We start from the raw sequence: 18,972 nt of genomic DNA on the forward strand, positions 1-18,972 counted from the left end.
CAGGCCAGTGGCTGAGTCCTCTTTTAAGTAGAGGCCACAGGGGTATAGGTTTGGAGCTGAGGGGCAGTGACTAGCTAATTGACCAACAGCTGAAACTCCTCAAGCTGAGCTCCAGACCCACTCCCTTAAGCACTTGCCATCCTTCCCACCCTCCCTGACACCAGCCTCACATGGCTCACTCAGCCTTTTCTCTCTCTCTGTTCACTCAGTTGCTAGTTCTGCTGATTCTTTCTCTTTTTTATTGTTTCCCACTGTCATCACTGACCTGGTTTAGGGGCCCGTAGACAGCAACTTGATGAGGGCAGTAAGTGAGTCTGCCTCCCCTGCCTCTGGCTAGTTCTACAGTCTGTGCATTTGGAACTCCATCCAAGCGCACAGGGACTGCCTGCACCTCTGGAAGCTGAACCTCCTCTTCAAGACCGTGCCTTTCTGACTCTTTACTCTTGACCCACCCCCCACCCCCCATGGCAGAGTCTCCCTAACTGCCCTTCTTTGCCTCACAGAACAGATACTCATATCTGCACAAAGGAATGATACTCCTTTCTCACCAAACTTTGAATCCAGCTTCAGGCCCTTCCCACAGGCTTCTGACTGACCTTATTCCATCTGGGGACCCGCTCATTTCACACCTCGATTCATTAATACTTTGTTGTTGTTGTTGTTTGTTCTTTTGAGACAGAGTCTTACTCTGTCGCCAGGCTGGAGTGCAGTAGCACAATCTCTGCTCACTGCAACCTCCACCTCGTGGGTTCAAGCGATCCTCCTACCTCAGCCTCCTGAATAGCTGGGACTACAGGTGCACGCCACCACACCCAGCTAATTTCTTGTATTTTTAGTAGAGATGGGGTTTCACCATGTTGGCCATGATGGTCTTGGTCTCTTGACCTCGTGATCCGCCTGCCTCAGCCTCTCAAAGTGCTGGGATTACAGGTGTGAGCCACCATGCCTGGCCAATACTTTCTTACAGTTCTTCCTTCTACCTTCTTTTCTAGTTCTTAAATTTTTATCTTTGATTGAATAAGCACGAAGTCCCATACTGTTACCATACTTAGCTTCCTATAAAAACATTTTGAGAAGAAAATTATCCATGAACCTGGAACTGCCCACACCCTCTTACGTTGCCGTAAGCGTCTCTCAACTTGTTTAGCCCTTATGAAGATAGAAGAGGTAACCCTCCACCTTTCCTGGCTGGATCCCCAAACAAACTCTGTCCATCGTTGCCCTCTGCTCATCGTAGTTAGAGATGGGCATTAGGATATCCACAGCTAGCCAGTGCTATACGGACTTGGGCAGTTTCAATTGTCATTCCTGTGGAATAACTGCAGCACGGCAGTAGCAGAAAGAGGACTGATCCAGAAGCAGAGATGACGCGTACACTCATCAAGTGCCTGATATGTGTCTAGAGGCTTGCTCACAGCTGCTCAGCTAGAGCTAGCACCACTGCTATCTCCTGTGCCCAGGCTGTTTGTCATCTTTTTACCTCCTCTGCTTCTGAGGCTGACTTTAGCTGTGGGGAGACCTGGGCTCTGGTCCTGGCAGAGCCTTTACCTCTTCAGCCTTCAGCTTCTTCATTATAATAAGGACAATAAATTAGATCAGTGCTTTCCAATAAAAATATGAGAGACACAATTAACTTCCTAGTAGTCCCATTAAAGAGTAGAAGTAGGTGAAATTTGGCCAGGGGCAGTGACTCACACCTGTAACCTCAGGACTTTGGGAGGCTGAGGCAGGAGGATCCCTTGAGTCCAGGAGTTCCAGACCAGCCTGTATGACACAGCAAGACCCCATCTATATAAAAACAATTTTTTTTAAAATTAGCTGGGTGTGGTGGCACGTGCCTGTGGTACCAGCTACTCAGGAGGCTGAGGCAGGAGAATTGCTTGAGCCCAGGAAGTCAAGGCTGCAGTGAGCTGCGATCGAACCACGGCACTGCAGCCTTGGCAATAGGGTGAGACCCTGTATCAAAAAAAAGTGAAATTCATTTTAATAAGTGTATTTAATCTACTGTATCAAATTTCATCATTTCAATATGTAATCAATATAAAAAATCTAAATGAGATAGCTTACATTCCTTTTATCATACTGAGACCTTGATATCCAGTATGTGTCTTTGCACTTACAGCAGTGCCTACTGTATTGGGCAGCACAAGTCTAGACCATCAGCAAAAATATTTCACTCTCAAGTTCTGATTCTGCATGTGTGGGAGGCAAGATTTAACAACAGAAAGTTATGGAAGGAGAGTATGAAGCAGGATATAAGCTCCACAGGGCCAGGGATCTTTGTCTCTTTCTTCCCAGTGCATCACAAGCTCCTGGAGCAGTGCTCGAAACATAGTAGGCATGCACATTTTTGAAAGAGTGAAAGGAAAGTCAGTTATGGCCAACTTACTGACAGTCATTCACACTGTGCGTCAGACTTGACAGTAAAACACGTGGTGTTGGATTCCTAGCCCAGTGCTCATTCTTTTTTTTTTTTTTTATAGTTTCTTAGAGGATAATCATAAGGCAATAGAATTTCAAGGAACTGCCGATAAAATCTTCTGAGACTGGCAGGGGACCAGGACTCAGTTTATCAACAATTAAGTTTTATCAACAATTAAAATTTGAGTGAAATTGCAAGAGGAAGTAACATTCAAGTCAAAGGTGTTTGAGCTGTCTAGTGACAGCACATTAATTACTTGAACGCTAAACATGAGCTGCTGCTATGCGCAGTACCTGGAGGCCCGGAACCTGCAACTTGAATGCCAACTCCTAAGGGAAGGATCCATGCAAAACAAAAACCTGAATGGAACTATGCACGTAATTAGCATCTGCTCTGAAATGGAGGTCAGCTCACACTTAGACACTTGTGAATGGGGTGTGTTTATGGTCTAACGTATGATAAGGGTGGCATTTGAGGAACTAAGAGTTGCTTGTCCCTTTCCTGATAAGGCCTGGGCAGGGAAGCTGCTAGTGATTAGACAGGACTTTTAGCTGACTGAGGTCTTCCTTTTGGACAACTGTTTAAAGCTGTAGGCTGGAGAGTTAGATGGTAAAGTAGCCTGTGGAAGCAGCCTTTGATGAAACCCGGAGGCTGTCAGCTCTTAAACCCTGTGGATTACATGTAAACTGAGTCACTCTTACAGTAAGCAGTCTCCTCCTTAGGAATCATCTCATTTTTCTCAGTCTAGGCAATCTCTAAAACAGAAAGGCAGGCTCTCTTTGGGGAGCTCTTTAAATGAATTCAGACCAGTAACACCTCTGATTTAGAAAGAAGCAGTTGATGGTGGGAAGGTGGTTACCAAGTAGCAACAAGGATTATTTCCATTTCAAGTTGTGTGTGTAGCACTTAATGCTGACACCTTGGAAAAAAACCAAGGCTTTTATGCCCTGCTTCCATCTAAAGATGTCTGTGTCCTGACCTTGTTAATATTTCCATTTGCAACCACGTCAGAGTATTCCTTTCAACACTTGAACTTGTGTGGCATCCCTGCTGTAATATCTAGGCCAGTGTTTTGATTCTGTTTGCTGTTTTGCGGCCACAGCATTAGTTCTTCCAGCGTTATCTCTCCACCCACACTTGCCTAAGCATCCTATTTTCAAAGGTGGGAAAGAGCTTTCTGTTTGGAGTTGTCGTTGGTGGGTGTCTATGGATGGAGCCCAGTGGTAACCATTCAGACTGTGTGTTGGCTTCTCACTTCTTAGTGGGAAGTGAGAATTCATGGAGGCCCCTTAAACAGCGGAGATCACAGCCTGGTTCTGTGGCCTGCCTGGGTTTCAGTCCAGGGCTGCTTTCCACAGCTCACGTGGGAATCTAACCAAATTTTTTGACTCTAGTAAACATCATTGGTAAATGGCTGGAGGATGATAATAACCTTAAGAAAACAGAACGAGACGCTAGCTGAATGCAATGGAGCTGAGAGTGAGAAAAGACCAACTGTGGGGTTTGTTGTGTCACTGACTTAGAAATGTTTTCTCTGGGCACAGCTTTGTGGCCTGGGGCTGTTACTTCTTTGAACTCAGGTAGAATGTGTTGCGGGCATTTAAGTGGGCAACTGTAAAAATAACATCTTGGAAAAATAGTGAGCATAGGATATATTTTATTGGCCTTTTAAAAAGTAAAGCATTATTTTATCTGTTTTTATTGCTTCAGGCCATTCATAATCTAAGCTGCTATTCCATGTACATGAAACACTCGAGTGTCTGTTATCTGTAACTTTCATGTGTTTGGGGCTGTGGAGGAGTCTCCAGAATGTGGCCCCCTCCCTATGTGGGGGGGTCTGGCCCTAGGGAGGAGCTGGCAGACAAAAGGCTTCCTTAGACTGCCTCCAAACCCTTCCTAGATAACTTCTGGCCTTCATCCCCCAAGGAATTCAAGGAGTAAGAGAGGAGGATTTTTTTCAGAAGGCCATATCCATGTTGACCCTGGTTTTTCTCGTTTCTGCCCGGTTATCTGCTGCTGCACATGCCAAGCAAAATGACCAAGGTCCATGGTCATTCGAAGCGCCTGGCTCTTTTCTTATGGGTGAAAGAATCTCAAGGGTCAAACTACATGCAGGTGGGGGAAGTGACGGTGTCCAGTCTCAGGTTCAGCATTCATGAGGTCCTGTGTACGTTCCAGACTTTCTGCTTTCAGTTTTGTTCCAGCTCTCCTTCCTGGGCTGGCCCTTTAAGTCCTGGTCACTGCCTGCAAATTTATCAGCCATTTCTCTGTAGCTCCAGTTGGGTTATTGGCTTCTTTGATCTGAGAAGGTTGCCGTCTCGACTGTAGCTAGTGTCCTGTTCTATTGCTTCATCAGCCTATCAACACTCTGATCTCCCAGCCATCAGAGGAGTCTCAGTAATTGTTCCTTTATTCCATGAGCAAAGCAGCATGCCTTAGTTTTCTGGATCAGGATCAGCCCATTCCTGATAATCTCCCTCCTGTGCCATTAATTTTTCCTCTTATTACTAGTTCAGCAAGGCGACTGTCCAGCACCTTCCACTCTTGGGTTCTCTCTCTCTTCTGGACTTGGTTTCTCTAAAATCACCACTGTTCTGCAATGTAGCAAGCATCTTGGAGCTCCCTGGGAAGTTAGGATCCTAGGCCTTCATCTCCCAGCCATTGTTCCTTTAAAACAAATAGTAGCATAACGATTAGCATTTTTACACTTAATCACATTCAGTTCTGGTGGCTCCAGCCTGCAGTTTCTATGCTGACAGTTGTTAGATACTTCAGTTCTAAATGCTTCTCCCTTGCTTTCAGAATTTGCCATCTGGCCTTACCTCACTCAGGTGGCCTTAGCGGTCTAGCCAAACTTCTTTCCTACCATCTTATTTTTTAAAAATCTTTATACCTTCCTTCCTTTTCTTTCTACTTACTGTCATCTCCTTCTTCTGACCATCTAAGCACAACCAGCTCTTCTTCAAGCTCCCTGCCCCACCAAAGCTATCCACCTTTTAGGAAGACTCTTAAATTCCATTTCTGCTACTCACCAGCAGTGCATCCTTGGACAGTTTACAATTTGCACATCCTCTTTGTTCTCCAGTTTTCCCATCTGTAAGTGGGGGAGTAGGAGGAATGGTATCTCTTTATGGGGTTGTTATAGGAATCAAATGATTGATCCAGATAGAGCCCTGAAAGCACTGTTTTACTGCCTGTTTGTGATGTTGTAAAAGAGTTTGGTGGCTCATTAGGGTACCTGGCTAAACATCTAGTCACATGTGGTGTCCCCTGGCCATGGCTGTGGCTGCCGCCATGTGAAGAAAGCCCTTGGAGGGCTCTGCATGTATTAGCACCTGCCAGAGAAAAGGATGTGGGCAGAAGTAGACGTTTATGTTATGAAACGATGTGCTCCCCCACTGAGAAGTGGCATTTCCCACACACTGTGGCAATATATTATCTTCCTTGGTGTCTCTGTGGCGAGGGGCACCTCTAAGCCACCTGGCATCTTTTGCTTAACTGGAATCTGCACAAAAGCAGAGAGTAAAGGCTCATTCCAGCTTTTTGCTATCTTTGGTGTGTATGGTGGGGACGGGGCAATGGAAAGAATAGGTCTCACGGTTACATAGTGAACAGAAGTTTGCTGTGTCCTTTTTTGTTAGGACCAATAACGTCTGTTTTAGAAAAGATCACTTTAGTGGCTATGAGAACTGGTGATCCCAGTGCACATGTGGGTTGTGACATGTGCTTGTCACTCCGTGTCCACCTCCCATCCACCATGGCAGACCTTGAGCTTGGTAGAAGGGAGTCAGCAGTTCCCAGACACTAGTCTTGCAGTTGAGGACCTGGGGTCAATTTGCTTAATCTTTTCTGAACCTTATTACTTAATTTGTGAAAAAGGAATAGTTGTAGATTCCTTAGAGTTCCTATGAGGATTAGATGGGAATTGAAGTGAAGTGGCTCATACTAAGTACTATTTCATTTGCTTTGACACACACCTCTACACCCTTCATTTCACAGGCAAAGAAGAGATAGACTTGGAGTCGTGGTTGTCATTCACTCTTGTTAAGGGAAGAAGTGGGATAGGATAGTATGAAGTGTATTGCCACCACTTTTATTTCTGCTTACATTCTCTAGGTTTTGTAATGGAATGGTCTCTTTTTGTCTAAAGTGTCCTCTTGTACACGGGGGAGGAGTTTGTGTGGAAGGTGTGTGGGAAGAGCCACAGGTGCACGGGTCCCCTGTTGGCCAGGATCCAGGGCCCGCAGGTGTCTTTGTTCCAGATACACACTTCTCTTGGAGTCTGTCACCAGCCTTGGCCCATTGCCCAAGATTCCAGCTCTTACCTTGGGTTAGAAAGTTTTACTGGGAAGAACCACACATTTGAGGTAACATCCAGAAATGGTGAAAAAGAATTTGTCCCCAAAGGAAGGCTGAAATGTGTTTGATTTTCTTTTGTATTCATAAACCCTCAGGAGGGTCAGAAGAAGGTAACACTTAGTTGCCTCTGGACTGCTGAAAGCCCTCAATAGCTGAGAGCCTCAGTTCAAGCCTCAGCATTTTCCTGAAATTTTCTAGACAATCACTTCCATAGCTTTCATGTTAAAGGTCACAGACCTACACTTAGATATATGCAGTCCTTAACTTGATAGATGTATGTCTCCACACATACTAAGAACCTTGTGGATGGTTTCTGTGTCTAATGCCAGGCGCAAAATAAGAATTAATGTTGCTTTGACCGAATTGACTGTGTGCAAATGTTATAAATGCTCACAGTTACCTCCCCTCCAGCTCATGCACCTGCCTCTCCCGCTCGCCCACCTTGGGTTCCTCACACTTTCATCGTGTTTCTGGAGTTCACTGGCTAGTCCAGAGATCTAGATAAGCTATGAAGCAGGACTAGAAATAGCTTTTTTTTTTTTTCTTTTTAGTGCTCAAACGTAGGTTTTCAGACCAATCTGCGTTGAGCAGCTCTGTCCTGGGCAGTGGGAAATGATTCGATTAGACATCAAACTTTTTCTCAGGGACCTTGGTTTAACCTTCTGGCCTAGTTTGTTTTTTCCTTTCCTTTGCTGCTATCTCTGCAAACCTCTTTTTTTTCCCCCCCTTCAGTGTGTGTATTCTACCTTTACTGCAGTCAGATAATAGAAGAAAAGGGAGTACAAAAGTACCTGAGATAGTTGGTCATCTTGAATTGTCAAAAACAAACCCTGAATTCTCAAATCTGCAGGAACAAATTATGGTTTCCACCTTTCCCCATTTCTACTGTATAAATATAATGAATCTGTTTCTCAAACAGTAAAAGGGAAATGAAACACTTTAGTTTGAATTTACTAGGCTTCAAATTAATTTGTTCTCTATTTTGTTAATTCTGCTAACTAGAATTTGCCTTTAACCAGGGCCTTTCATGAATTGGGAATGTGTGTTCCACGTGATTCTTTTATATGGGGATTATATCAGTGTTGATTTAACGTGGTTAATTAAAACTAAAAACTGTTGGACTAAGCACTGTTGTGTTACCTAAACACTGAGGGCCTATGACTTGGATTTATTCTAGTAATACCAATGTTTGTCTAAGTAACTTTAAAATGTACTTTTGGTATTTGAAGTTGTTTGGACGAGTGAGGGACAATGAAGAATCCCTTTCTAATAGGCACAAGTGACTTATTTTATGCTCTTCTAATGAGCTAAGCACTTAGTATGAACTCAGCTTAAATTTGTGTCTTCAGTGGCTTAAACTCCTCTCTATGTAAATCATGGTAAATTGAGAAAGTGAAAAACTACGCCATGGACTTGGCATTTGTCATGTCCCACACTGTGCTTTTATACAGACTTTTTCCCGTAGAGTTTAACTCCAATATTCATATATGTATGAGAAGAAGTTGTCATGGAAGATGCTAACCACAGGCATATTGTATTTCTGAAAAAAGTGTTTGTTAAAGTTTTTGCAACTGTAGCCAGCAACCAACTTAACAGTATCACAAGGGTAGCTACATGTTTGAAATGAGAAATAGCAATTCTGTGAAACTGAAAAAAAAAATTTCTTTTGGTTAATATAGAATGAGATGAGAGGAGATGGATTTGCATGATTTAGAGAGTCTGAGGTTTTTTTTTAATGAGCATCTTCTTTTAAAAAGTATATGAGTAGAAACTTGATAGAAAGGCATTCTAGAGGAAAAAAGTCTCTCTTCCTCTGTTCATCCCCTTATCTGTAGAGATCAGCATTTACATCTTGGAGGTGAAGCTTCCAAGTGTATTTAATTTTGTCACATGGATGTGGGAATGCAGAATGTGGAATGTAGACAGGAGGGGTGGGAAGGAAAAAGGGGATTGAAGAAGTTAAATAAGGCAGCAGGTGAATAGAAGGCTCCTAAGGGAGAAGCTTTAGGATCATAAGGTTTTAATTTTTCTTCAACTAATACATATATAGATTCCAAATTCAAAGGGCACAAAATAAGTTTTCTTCTTCTAACTTTGAATCTACTTCCCCTAAACTAGAGGAAGTATTTGGTACAGACTAAAACTACTACCTGCGTATGTTTCCAGAGACTTTATATGCTTGTGTAAGCACAGACTTTAACAGTTTTGCTGTTAACAGTTTTGCTATTAACTTGTTTTTCTATTAATGAGTCTTGATAAGCATTTCACAGTCCTACAGAAAGAACAGCTGTCTTGAATTGTCATCTCGAATTGTCGAAAACAAACCCTGAATGCTCCAATCTGTAGGAACAACTGCATGCGTTTCTGTATTGTTTTATACACACATCAGATCATTTAACCGTCTTCTGTTGGTGAATACTTATAGCTTTATAAATCTCCAATGAATATTTTGTGTATACTTGCAAATATACTAAGGATATAATTCAAAGTAGACTTACCAGAAGTAGAATCCCTATGTCAAAGAGTATATCTCCTTAAAATTAAGTGTCTTGTGTCCGGAGAGAGCCCACAAGCAGTATACTAGAGGGTGTCTGATTCCCACGTATCAGACTTACTGATCTTTGCCCATTTGATGGATAAAAATGATACGTTGAGGTTTTAATCTGCCTGTCTCTTAAGTAAGGTTGTGACTGTAATATGTGTTTGAGATGTAGTTTGTGTCCTTTGTGTCTTCTCTGTTGGGGTTCTTCTGGTATTTCTGATTTGTTGAAGCTCCTTATTCATTACAGAAATGAGTACTTTGCCTAATGTTACAAATATTTTTCCTACTTTTGCCTTCTGACTTTATGGTGTTTTTGAATTATATAGTCAAATATAGCAATTTTGAGGCTTTTAGGTTTTATGTGACTTATTTAAAAAAAAACTACCCACTCTGTATAAGTATATATAAATGCATTTCCACCTCAGTACTCTTAGAGTTTCATGCTTTTACATTCAGTCTTTGATCTGTCCAATCTAGATCTTAGTTTGGCATGAAATAGGGAGTCCCTTTCATTTTTTTCTTTTTGATAATTTAGATAACCATCCAGATGTTTTTCTTTACTTTACTATTCTGAAATGCCTCCTTTAATTATATACTAAATCCCTTTACATATCTGATTTTGTTTCTAGATTTAAAAAATTTTGTTCCATTGATTTGTCTTTTTGGGCCAATAACATGCTGTTTCAATTATTGTGGTTTTGTGATATCTGTTACAGGCTAGTGCATATCATTCCTATTTTTCACAATGTTTTCTGGCTATTTCTGCCTCTCCTACCATATGAACCTTACAAATTCTGTCTAAAACAAATTCTAACTTTGAGTCTACTAGAAGTTCACATACTTTAAAATATATGAAAACTCTCAACCCTGTGTACTTCCCCCCACCAAAAAAAGGCTCATAGCTTCCAGGCTATCGCTAGTCTCAGATGTCCCTCCTCTAATGTTCAGAACCACCATTCTAGCATAGGCATTGTCCTGACTTTAATCCTACATGACGTCTTTTTGAACAACTCCTTAAAAAAAGACTTGAGTCAGAATGTATTCCTACAGTTATTCTCCTCTGTAACATTATTGAGGTTCTTGCTGGAGATTTTAAAAAAATTCTTGCTTGTATCTCAAGTACTGATTGCATTACAGCCTCTGGTTTCCATGTGACTTCTCATGCCTGTGTCATAAAGATGAGCTTTGAAAGCACAACAGGTGATTCACACTAGCAAGTGAGTTGTATTTCTTCAGGTAGACCAACATACCTGAAATCTATAAAACCCATGCCACCAAATCATAGTCTAGCTCTGGTCACAGTAAAGCCAGCACCATAACTTTCTGAAATTATTAGAACTTAATTGTGTAGCTCAGGGTTCCCCACCCCCCTGACCACGGGCCAATACCAGTCCGTGGCCTGTTAGGAACTGGGCCGCACAGCAGGAGATGAGTGGCAGGTGAGCGAGCATTACCACCGGAGCTCTGCCTCCTGTCAGATCAGCAGCATATTAGATGCTTCTAGGAGTATGAACCCTAGTGTGAACTGAGCATGTGAGGGATCTAGGTTGTGCCCTTCTTATGAGACTCTAATGCCTGATGATCTGAGGGTGAAACAGGAACAGGTTCATGCTGCAACTATCATTCCCCTCTTCCCGGTCCATGGAAAAATTGTCTTCCACAAAACTGGTTCCTGATACCAAAAAGGTTGGGGACCACTGGCGTGGCACATACAGTGGACACAAATGTACTGTGTGCTAATCATGGGAGACCACAAAGAACTGCTAAGTGTTTAAAGGGCATGGCAAAAAGAGAACTCTACTATCCCAAATCTGCCTTGAAACCAAATGCCAGTCACAGTAAACATTATTCATCACAGATTTTGCTTGGGATCCATAACCTAGGAGTGCTTTGTAGATGATCTAGATAGCCTAGGACTTTTTAACGCTGTTCAGAGGCACTTTTGTCTTCCCCTCCACGAGTACTCTGTAGCGAGCAATAGAGCACTCATCCCCAGATTGGTCCTGCAGAGCCTGCTGTGATCACATACTCAGCCCACTGCTTTCTGCCTCTCGGCCCCAACCAAGAGCTCATGTTGTCTTTCTGTTGGCTTGTGTCCCCTCTCCATAAGTGAACTCCGTGACCTTCCTGTTCACCTCAACCAGGGACACCCTTTCTTCTACTTTTATATTACATTTTATTTCCACCACTGGAGTTGTCTACACAACACACTGCCTTGTATTGATAGCTCATATTTTCACCTTCTTCTTGATGGGAGAGCCTGAAGAGCTCATCTCCATGTACCCAGCAATGCCCTGACAACCAAGTAACAACCATAGGAGATCCCTGGCACCGGTGCAAGGCCAGAAATCCATGTTGGAACCCCAGGAGAATGCATGCCGATGTGTATTCAAACACAGCAGCTTCCAAACAATGAAACTGCAGAAGTCATTGGGATGGGTTTTATGTGGGTCTAGCAAGTCAGAAAGGCGGAGGGGGTGGGAAAACTGTTTACAGTGAAATCTGAGGACAGCGCCTTGACTCTTTGTTCTGGGTTTTACATCCATCTAGCAAATATTCGACTTGTGGCTCTACAGGCACTTTGACATTTTAGTATATGAGTATTTGTTTTTATATATTAGGATTTCCAGGGATCCATTGTGTTTTATTTTTTTGGTAAGTATAACATAGCTGAAAATTACTTGGGAAACTTTGTGGTCCTAGCAGATGAAGTGGTGTTTTTCTCCTAGTACTCATTGCCAACTTTATTCTCCTTGGGTAGCTTTAAGGTACTATTGTTTTCCAAGTACACTTGAAGGCGCACACTGCCCGGGGGAAGTTGGCCATGTCCTGTGTTGGGCCTCCTTGCTAGGAAGAGTGGTTCCACTACATAGGTGACCTAACCTTTTGTTGACTAGAAATTTTGTCATAAAAACAAGTCCTTGGTTCTACCCTAGATGACAAGTACTTGTTAGGATAGACTTCTCCTATAAATGAAAGGAACATGGGAATTTTGCTAAGGGAATATACTTTATTCTAGTAGAAGGGGTTGGATTCCCACTTATTGGTGAGACTGTAGCCCAAAGTTGAGAATCCATCTACTTGTGGAGTGAAGGAAGTCATGTGTGTGTGTGTGTGTGTGTGTGTGTGTGTGTGTGTGTGTGTGTCTGTATCTGTGTGTGTTGCATATTCTGTGTATGAATGTTGTAGCCTAGAAGAATGTAGACATTCTCTTTTTCACTATAAGACACCTTCAGCCTAGGTGTCAACCAGGTCAAGATGTGGTTAGGGAGCCAGAAAGCTGGAGAAGTAACTAATTCTACTGCGGTCCTATATGGTTTGCTAACATTCTGTTTTCAGAACATTTGAAACACACTCCGTTTCAGCACACTCCACCCTTACCCAGAAAAAAACAAACAAAACAAAACTATGAAATAATCTAAAGTAATATAGAATGAGTTTGTGTGTTTTTGTCCTTCTCTGCAGTGTCACTGTTTTTTACATATTTAACTCATTGAGTCCTCACGGCAACACTGAGCAGTAAGTGCTATTTATCACCATTTTACAGGAAGATGTTCAGAGATTAAACAGTGTGAGTTCCTCGAGCTGCTTTGCCATGTAGAAGCGAATCCTAACTCTGTTTCTCACCCCTCACTTTCAGTTTCCCCAGCCAGAACATCCCCTGAAGATGGCAGAGGAGAGCAGCTGTACCAGGGATTGCATGTCCTTCAGCGTGCTCAACTGGGATCAGGTTAGCCGGCTGCATGAGGTCCTGACTGAAGTCGTACCTATCCACGGACGAGGCAACTTTCCAACCTTGGAGATAACTCTGAAGGACATCGTCCAGACCGTCCGCAGTCGGCTGGAGGAGGCAGGCATCAAAGTGCAGGACGTCCGGCTGAATGGCTCCGCAGCTGGCCATGTTTTGGTCAAAGACAATGGCTTGGGCTGCAAAGACCTGGACCTAATCTTCCATGTGGCTCTTCCAACAGAGGCAGAATTTCAGCTGGTTAGAGATGTGGTTCTGTGTTCCCTTCTGAACTTCCTGCCAGAGGGTGTGAACAAGCTCAAAATCAGTCCAGTCACTCTGAAGGAGGCATATGTGCAGAAGCTAGTGAAGGTTTGCACGGACACTGACCGCTGGAGCCTGATCTCCCTCTCCAACAAGAATGGGAAGAACGTGGAGCTGAAGTTTGTCGACTCCATTCGGCGTCAGTTTGAGTTCAGTGTGGACTCTTTCCAAATCATCCTGGATTCTTTGCTTTTCTTCTATGACTGTTCCAATAACCCCATCTCTGAGCACTTCCACCCCACCGTGATTGGGGAGAGCATGTACGGGGACTTTGAGGAAGCTTTTGACCATCTGCAGAACAGACTGATCGCCACCAAGAACCCAGAAGAAATCAGAGGCGGGGGACTTCTCAAGTACAGCAACCTTCTTGTGCGGGACTTCAGGCCCACAGACCAGGAAGAAATCAAAACTCTAGAGCGCTACATGTGCTCCAGGTTCTTCATCGACTTCCCGGACATCCTTGAACAGCAGAGGAAGTTGGAGACTTACCTTCAAAACCACTTTGCTGAAGAAGAGAGAAGCAAGTACGACTACCTCATGATCCTTCGCAGGGTGGTGAACGAGAGCACCGTGTGTCTCATGGGGCATGAACGCAGGCAGACCCTGAACCTCATCTCCCTCCTGGCCTTGCGTGTGCTGGCAGAGCAAAACATCATCCCCAATGCCACCAATGTCACCTGTTACTACCAGCCGGCTCCTTACGTCAGTGATGGCAACTTCAGCAACTACTACGTTGCCCATCCTCCAGTTACCTACAGCCAGCCTTATCCTACCTGGCTGCCCTGTAACTAACCTTGAGACCTGAGGGTTTCCACAGTGGGAACCCCAATAGGGCTAGGGCTCTCAGGTAGGGGAGCCTCCTTCTAGATGTAGGTGTTTGGCTTTTAAAGGGGAACTCAGCTCTGATTCTGCTTTTTTTTTTTTTTCCTTTGTGTACCCATTGGAATGGGTCTACGGTGTATCATGAGCCAACCCTAAAAGGACCCGTATTACAGTGCCACGTTGGAAAACGCTACAGGAAGCATGACCTATCCACATCTTTCCAAGATAGACACTAACATGTCACGTCCCAAACATTAGCACGTGGGGGTTGAGCTCTGTGCAGTAATCGAGATTGGGAGAATTTGGGCAGCGCGTGAGAAGTGCTAAGCTACTTGTTTTCTCACTTGAGCCCGGGTAGGCTGTGTTGGCCCTCACTTGGGATTCTTAGCAGTTACATGAAAGTTGTGCTGATAATCTCTTCTCTTGTACCAATTTTAGTCAGGCAGAAAATGGTAAACATGAGGGTGCTCTTGTGACTTAATTTTTGTTCAAGGGACTAAATTGCTTATGTTTATTCCCTGTCAGCGGAGTGGAGAATGTCATTCATCAATAAACCAAAGCCAATAGCTGGAGAATTGAGATCTGGTTGAAAGTGGTTTATGGTTTACATGCTGTACTATCCTGAGGAATTGCAAGATATTGCTGAGGGAAAAAAAAAATGACCTTTTCTTGAAATGTAACTTGAAAACAAAATAAAATGTGGAACATAATGTTTAATTAGAATTGTGGTGGTGGTAGTGGAAGGGGATAATTGTAAATAGGAAACATGAATGTTCATTTTTTTCTTTAAAGAATTCTTATTAAATGGCTCCCTGCCTTTTTTTTCTTTTTTCCTCATCAGCTCTTTCATGGCTGAATTTTGTTTTATTCTTCCTAAGACTAAGGATTGTGCTGAGTCCAGAGTTATTGTGGTAACTGACATATGAGGGTCTTCCCATGTTTTAATTGGAAACCCATTTTGGTCACATTCCAAGTATGACACAGCTGTTCTTCTGGAGTACTTTAGCTATTTTTTGTTTTTGTTCTTTTCGTTTTTTTTTTTTCCAAAAATAGTGACTTCCTTCTCCAGGTGTGTTTGACAGCAACTCAATTCAGGAATTTCAGTAGAACTGAGTGACCTGTGGAACTGCTTTAGAATCTAACCTGCTGTCTTCGTGCTCTGTGTGAAGGGGAAGCTGGGGGGTTAGCATGAAGTCTGGCCTTGTGTGCATTGGAGCTTCCAAGGCACTTTGAAATCATTCCAGTATATTTGGGAAGAATTGAGTGAATGAGAATGCTCTTCCTTATTCTGGTAGATTTGACTTGTTTATAATTCTGCACTTTAGAAGGAAAACAGTGTTAATCTGTAGTTGAAAGAAAGCTTAGTAGATGAGAGAGTTCTAGGCTACTGTGGCTTTTTCCAGTAGATTAGATGAGATTATGTGTTTTGAAATGTTTTGTGGGATCCCTTAGAAAGCATCACTTTAGGGCAGAGACACTCAATATTGCCAGCCAGCTTGGGTTCTAAAGTGATTTAATCAAATTCATGCTCCTGATTTTTTTTTACCCCCTTCCTTTGGCTATGAAAACCCAAAGCCTGGAGTGATTGTTTTCTCCTTGCTTTAAGCAATGAAGTTATCCTAATGCAAAAGAGCTTAGTAGAAAATGAGTGGTTTACCTTTTTTTCTGAAAGTATATTTTCAAGTTTATTCTGGAATGTGATGTCTTGGTCCTCTTAAAAGCGGATCAGCCATGACTGAAACTCAAGGCTTAGCTGGTATCTATGTTGTGCTACATTAGGTGACTAGAAGCCACTTCTTGGTGTAATCAGCTCCTGTTTCCCTGTGAGCCTTAGTTATATTTTAATTCAGTGGCTTTGAGTCAAGGCCGGTTCTAATTGAGGGGACCCAGTGTGCTTCAGTGTTAAGAGTGGGGCAATGAAGAGTGAACCCCAATGAAGAGTGATCCCAACTTTGGAAACTATCTGGTCATTCTTGACCTTAAAAAGCTGCCATGGTGGTCAAATGGCATGTGTTTGCACAAAAATGACCGATGTGTTTAACCAAAGCTTTGAAATGTGATGAAGCCACCAACATAAGCACTTGCCTAACAGAAATCAGTATTTCTTCTACTTAGAAGGCTTGGGGCCCAGGGTAATGAGGCACCAGATGAAGATAAGATCTGCATCAAGGAATTAAATTTCCAGTTTGTCCTTGGGGTTCTTTCTGCTTATGTTTCCCCCCCCAACCCCATCTGGTAATAGTCCTCTTCTGAGAATGAAAGGAGGCACAGAAGTTGCGAGAAAGACCCAGTCCCCAGTCTTTGCCACCATTGCACCATGGTTGTCTCAGAGTCCCTTCACCTGACCTTTTTAGTCAGCTCAGATCTTTTTGTAGTTTGAGAATAGACCTGTTCAAGAGCTATCAGGGTTAAAAGCTGCACTGACCAAAGCTGTACTTTTAAAACACAACCCCTGGGCTAGTGATGTCTCTACTTGCTCTATGAGCCTTTTGCCAGCCTCAGAATAGGCGAGGTAACCTTGAATTTCAGGTCCCTGGAAATTCTAGCTGAAACCTGCCTTTCCTAATGCTCACACAAGCACCAGGTACCCTGAACTTATACTGAGTCCAGTGGTTCCTATTTTATGTGTGTGTGTATGTGTGTGTGTTGAGTAACATGAAACTTGGCGGTAGCAGAGAGCACTGAAGTTCACATGCAAGTTCTAATCTAAATTTAAGCAGTCTCATTTGTTTCGGGACTCTGATTTGACTCTTTTTCTGATGCTTTCGGCATGTCTGCAGCCTGTTCTCCTAGCCTGCTGCTTGGAGTCAGGTTGAGCATCAGTGAGATGAAGACAGTACCTTTTCCTCTCACGTTGGCAGAATAGCATGCACTAGATGCCTGACCTTGAGCTCTAGTCTCCCCTTTAAATCGTACCTTGGCAGTAACACATTATTCCTCATTCAATAATTTCAATGCTGAAACTGAACTCTATTACTAATGCCTTCCAATCAGAGTTCCTGATGGGGATGCCTGTGGGATGTGGCATGGCCCACACCTGGGGGACCTGGCAGATGGGGTGAGTTGGGTAAGGAAGATGATGCTTACTTCCTGATAGATGCTACAGATGTAGTTTGGCATTTCAGTTTTTGTCCAGTTTGATTTTCACTGGGGTTTGAGTCACAGCAAGCTGTGTATGAACTTGTGTTTTGTGGTGACACATTAATAATCAAATTGCTAAAACCCTGAATCTGCTTATTCTTCAGTTTCACCTCTGCACTAACCCCTTACCCTTATGGTACGTTAGGATTTTAACTAGTACTGCTTTGTTGACTTTGGGAAATGGTGCCACTCAAAAGCAACTTCCTAACTTGAGGAATAACTCCTTTGTAGTTTACTTTCTAGTACTGGTTGGTGCCTTGTATTGGGATACAGCTATATTCTTAGCTCAAATGTCCTCTTTTAGAGAGCAAAGTAGTTATCCAATGGTGAGACGAGACCCTCACGCTCATAGAGGCCATTCCTTCCTGGGTGTCGGACCAGGGCTCTGTCTCAGGGAAAACCTTCTGGGTGGACTTTGTAAGAATCCAGTTTCCAAGGTTAGATTCACATCCTTAATCTTGCAGAGACTAGAATTTCACAGCTCGCTTTGGAACATATTCCAATTCAACCAGTTAAAATCAGAGGACCAAGTCGTGGGGGAGGGGGGCGGTGTTGAGGAGAGGTATTTTTAAAGATCTGGCAACTTTTCAGGATTATTTGTGGAGAACTCTAAGGTTAAGATCAGGAAATAAAAGACTGTGTGTGTGTGTGTGTGTGTGTGTGTGCGTGTTCAAGTGCCTAAATCTTGTTTACCTATCACTTTAAAAAAATAATTGAAGTGTAAGCTAAATAAAATGCTTGGAGTTTTGCCTGGGCTAGTGAGAGTTGGTGCAAATTCTCGTGTGTGTTTGCATAGGAAGGTGAGATGACCATCTACTAAAGAGGAAGTAGCTAAATACAGATCTGTGGGTGTTTTTAAAAAAACTCAACCTATCTGGTGTTTTATTTTAATGGATAAAAATGTAATTTTTCTAAGGTAGCAACTTATTTCCAAATTAATATAGATGAAAAATAGATACCAATTAGACTAAATTGAAAGCTTTTTGTTCTATATTTGCATAGCCTTTGAAATATTTCTTAGTGCCTAGGAGGTCTGGGGATTCCTCTTTCGTAGTGGTCACTAACCTTACTTGATGCAGATAAAATCACTTGTCAATGCAAAATGTGTTAGAACTTGATAAAGCTTTGAGTTTGAGAAATAAAGGTATATTTAAAATTTAAATAAAACTTGTCATTTATGCTCATTGATTTGTTTCTTAATGATGAATTTTAGGTTTTAGGAAACATTGAATAGAAATAGGAAGCTGTCAACATCAGCCTTGGATGCTTCTCTGAAGGACAGATGCTTTTTTTGGGGGGGGAGGGCTGTGTGGTTACCTTGGAGACCACAAATCCCTTAATATTTGGGCTCTTTTTCAAGGTGCCCAGCTAACTTAAACTAGGCTTGGTTGTTGACCACAGCCTTTCAGCTAATACCCACAGCAGGTGTAGTCTTGCAGTTCGCCCTTGCTGGCACCTTGTTTAATTCAGTCCCTTTAGCTCCTAGCCCACTTCAACAACAACAAAGAAAACAACTTCAGCCATACATGTACAACTACTGTAGTTTCTTCACATTTTTAAAGAAGTATAGAAGTGAACAAGTGATACTTGGAGTGGTTGATAGATGTTTGAAGGGTGTAAAGAGATGCTGTAGAC

General features: G+C 42.7%; 1 protein-coding gene across 4 annotated transcripts in view; it reads left to right on the forward strand.

Annotated features, from left to right (window-relative positions):
- Positions 1-18,504, forward strand: part of TENT5C (terminal nucleotidyltransferase 5C) — a 22,426-nt gene extending 3,922 nt beyond the window's left edge. For all 4 annotated transcript variants that reach the window (XM_004026430.5, XM_019020894.4, XM_063695904.1 and 1 more), the window contains exon 2: positions 12,964-18,504. In XM_004026430.5, the coding sequence (XP_004026479.1) occupies positions 12,991-14,166 (1,176 nt within the window). In that variant the 5' untranslated portion in view covers positions 12,964-12,990 and the 3' untranslated portion in view covers positions 14,167-18,504. The remainder of the gene's footprint in view (positions 1-12,963) is intronic.
- The last annotated feature ends 468 nt before the right edge of the window (positions 18,505-18,972 follow it).

Source organism: Gorilla gorilla, chromosome 1, assembly GCF_029281585.2.
Source record: "Gorilla gorilla gorilla isolate KB3781 chromosome 1, NHGRI_mGorGor1-v2.1_pri, whole genome shotgun sequence".
NCBI classification, from domain to species: Eukaryota; Metazoa; Chordata; class Mammalia; order Primates; family Hominidae; genus Gorilla; species Gorilla gorilla.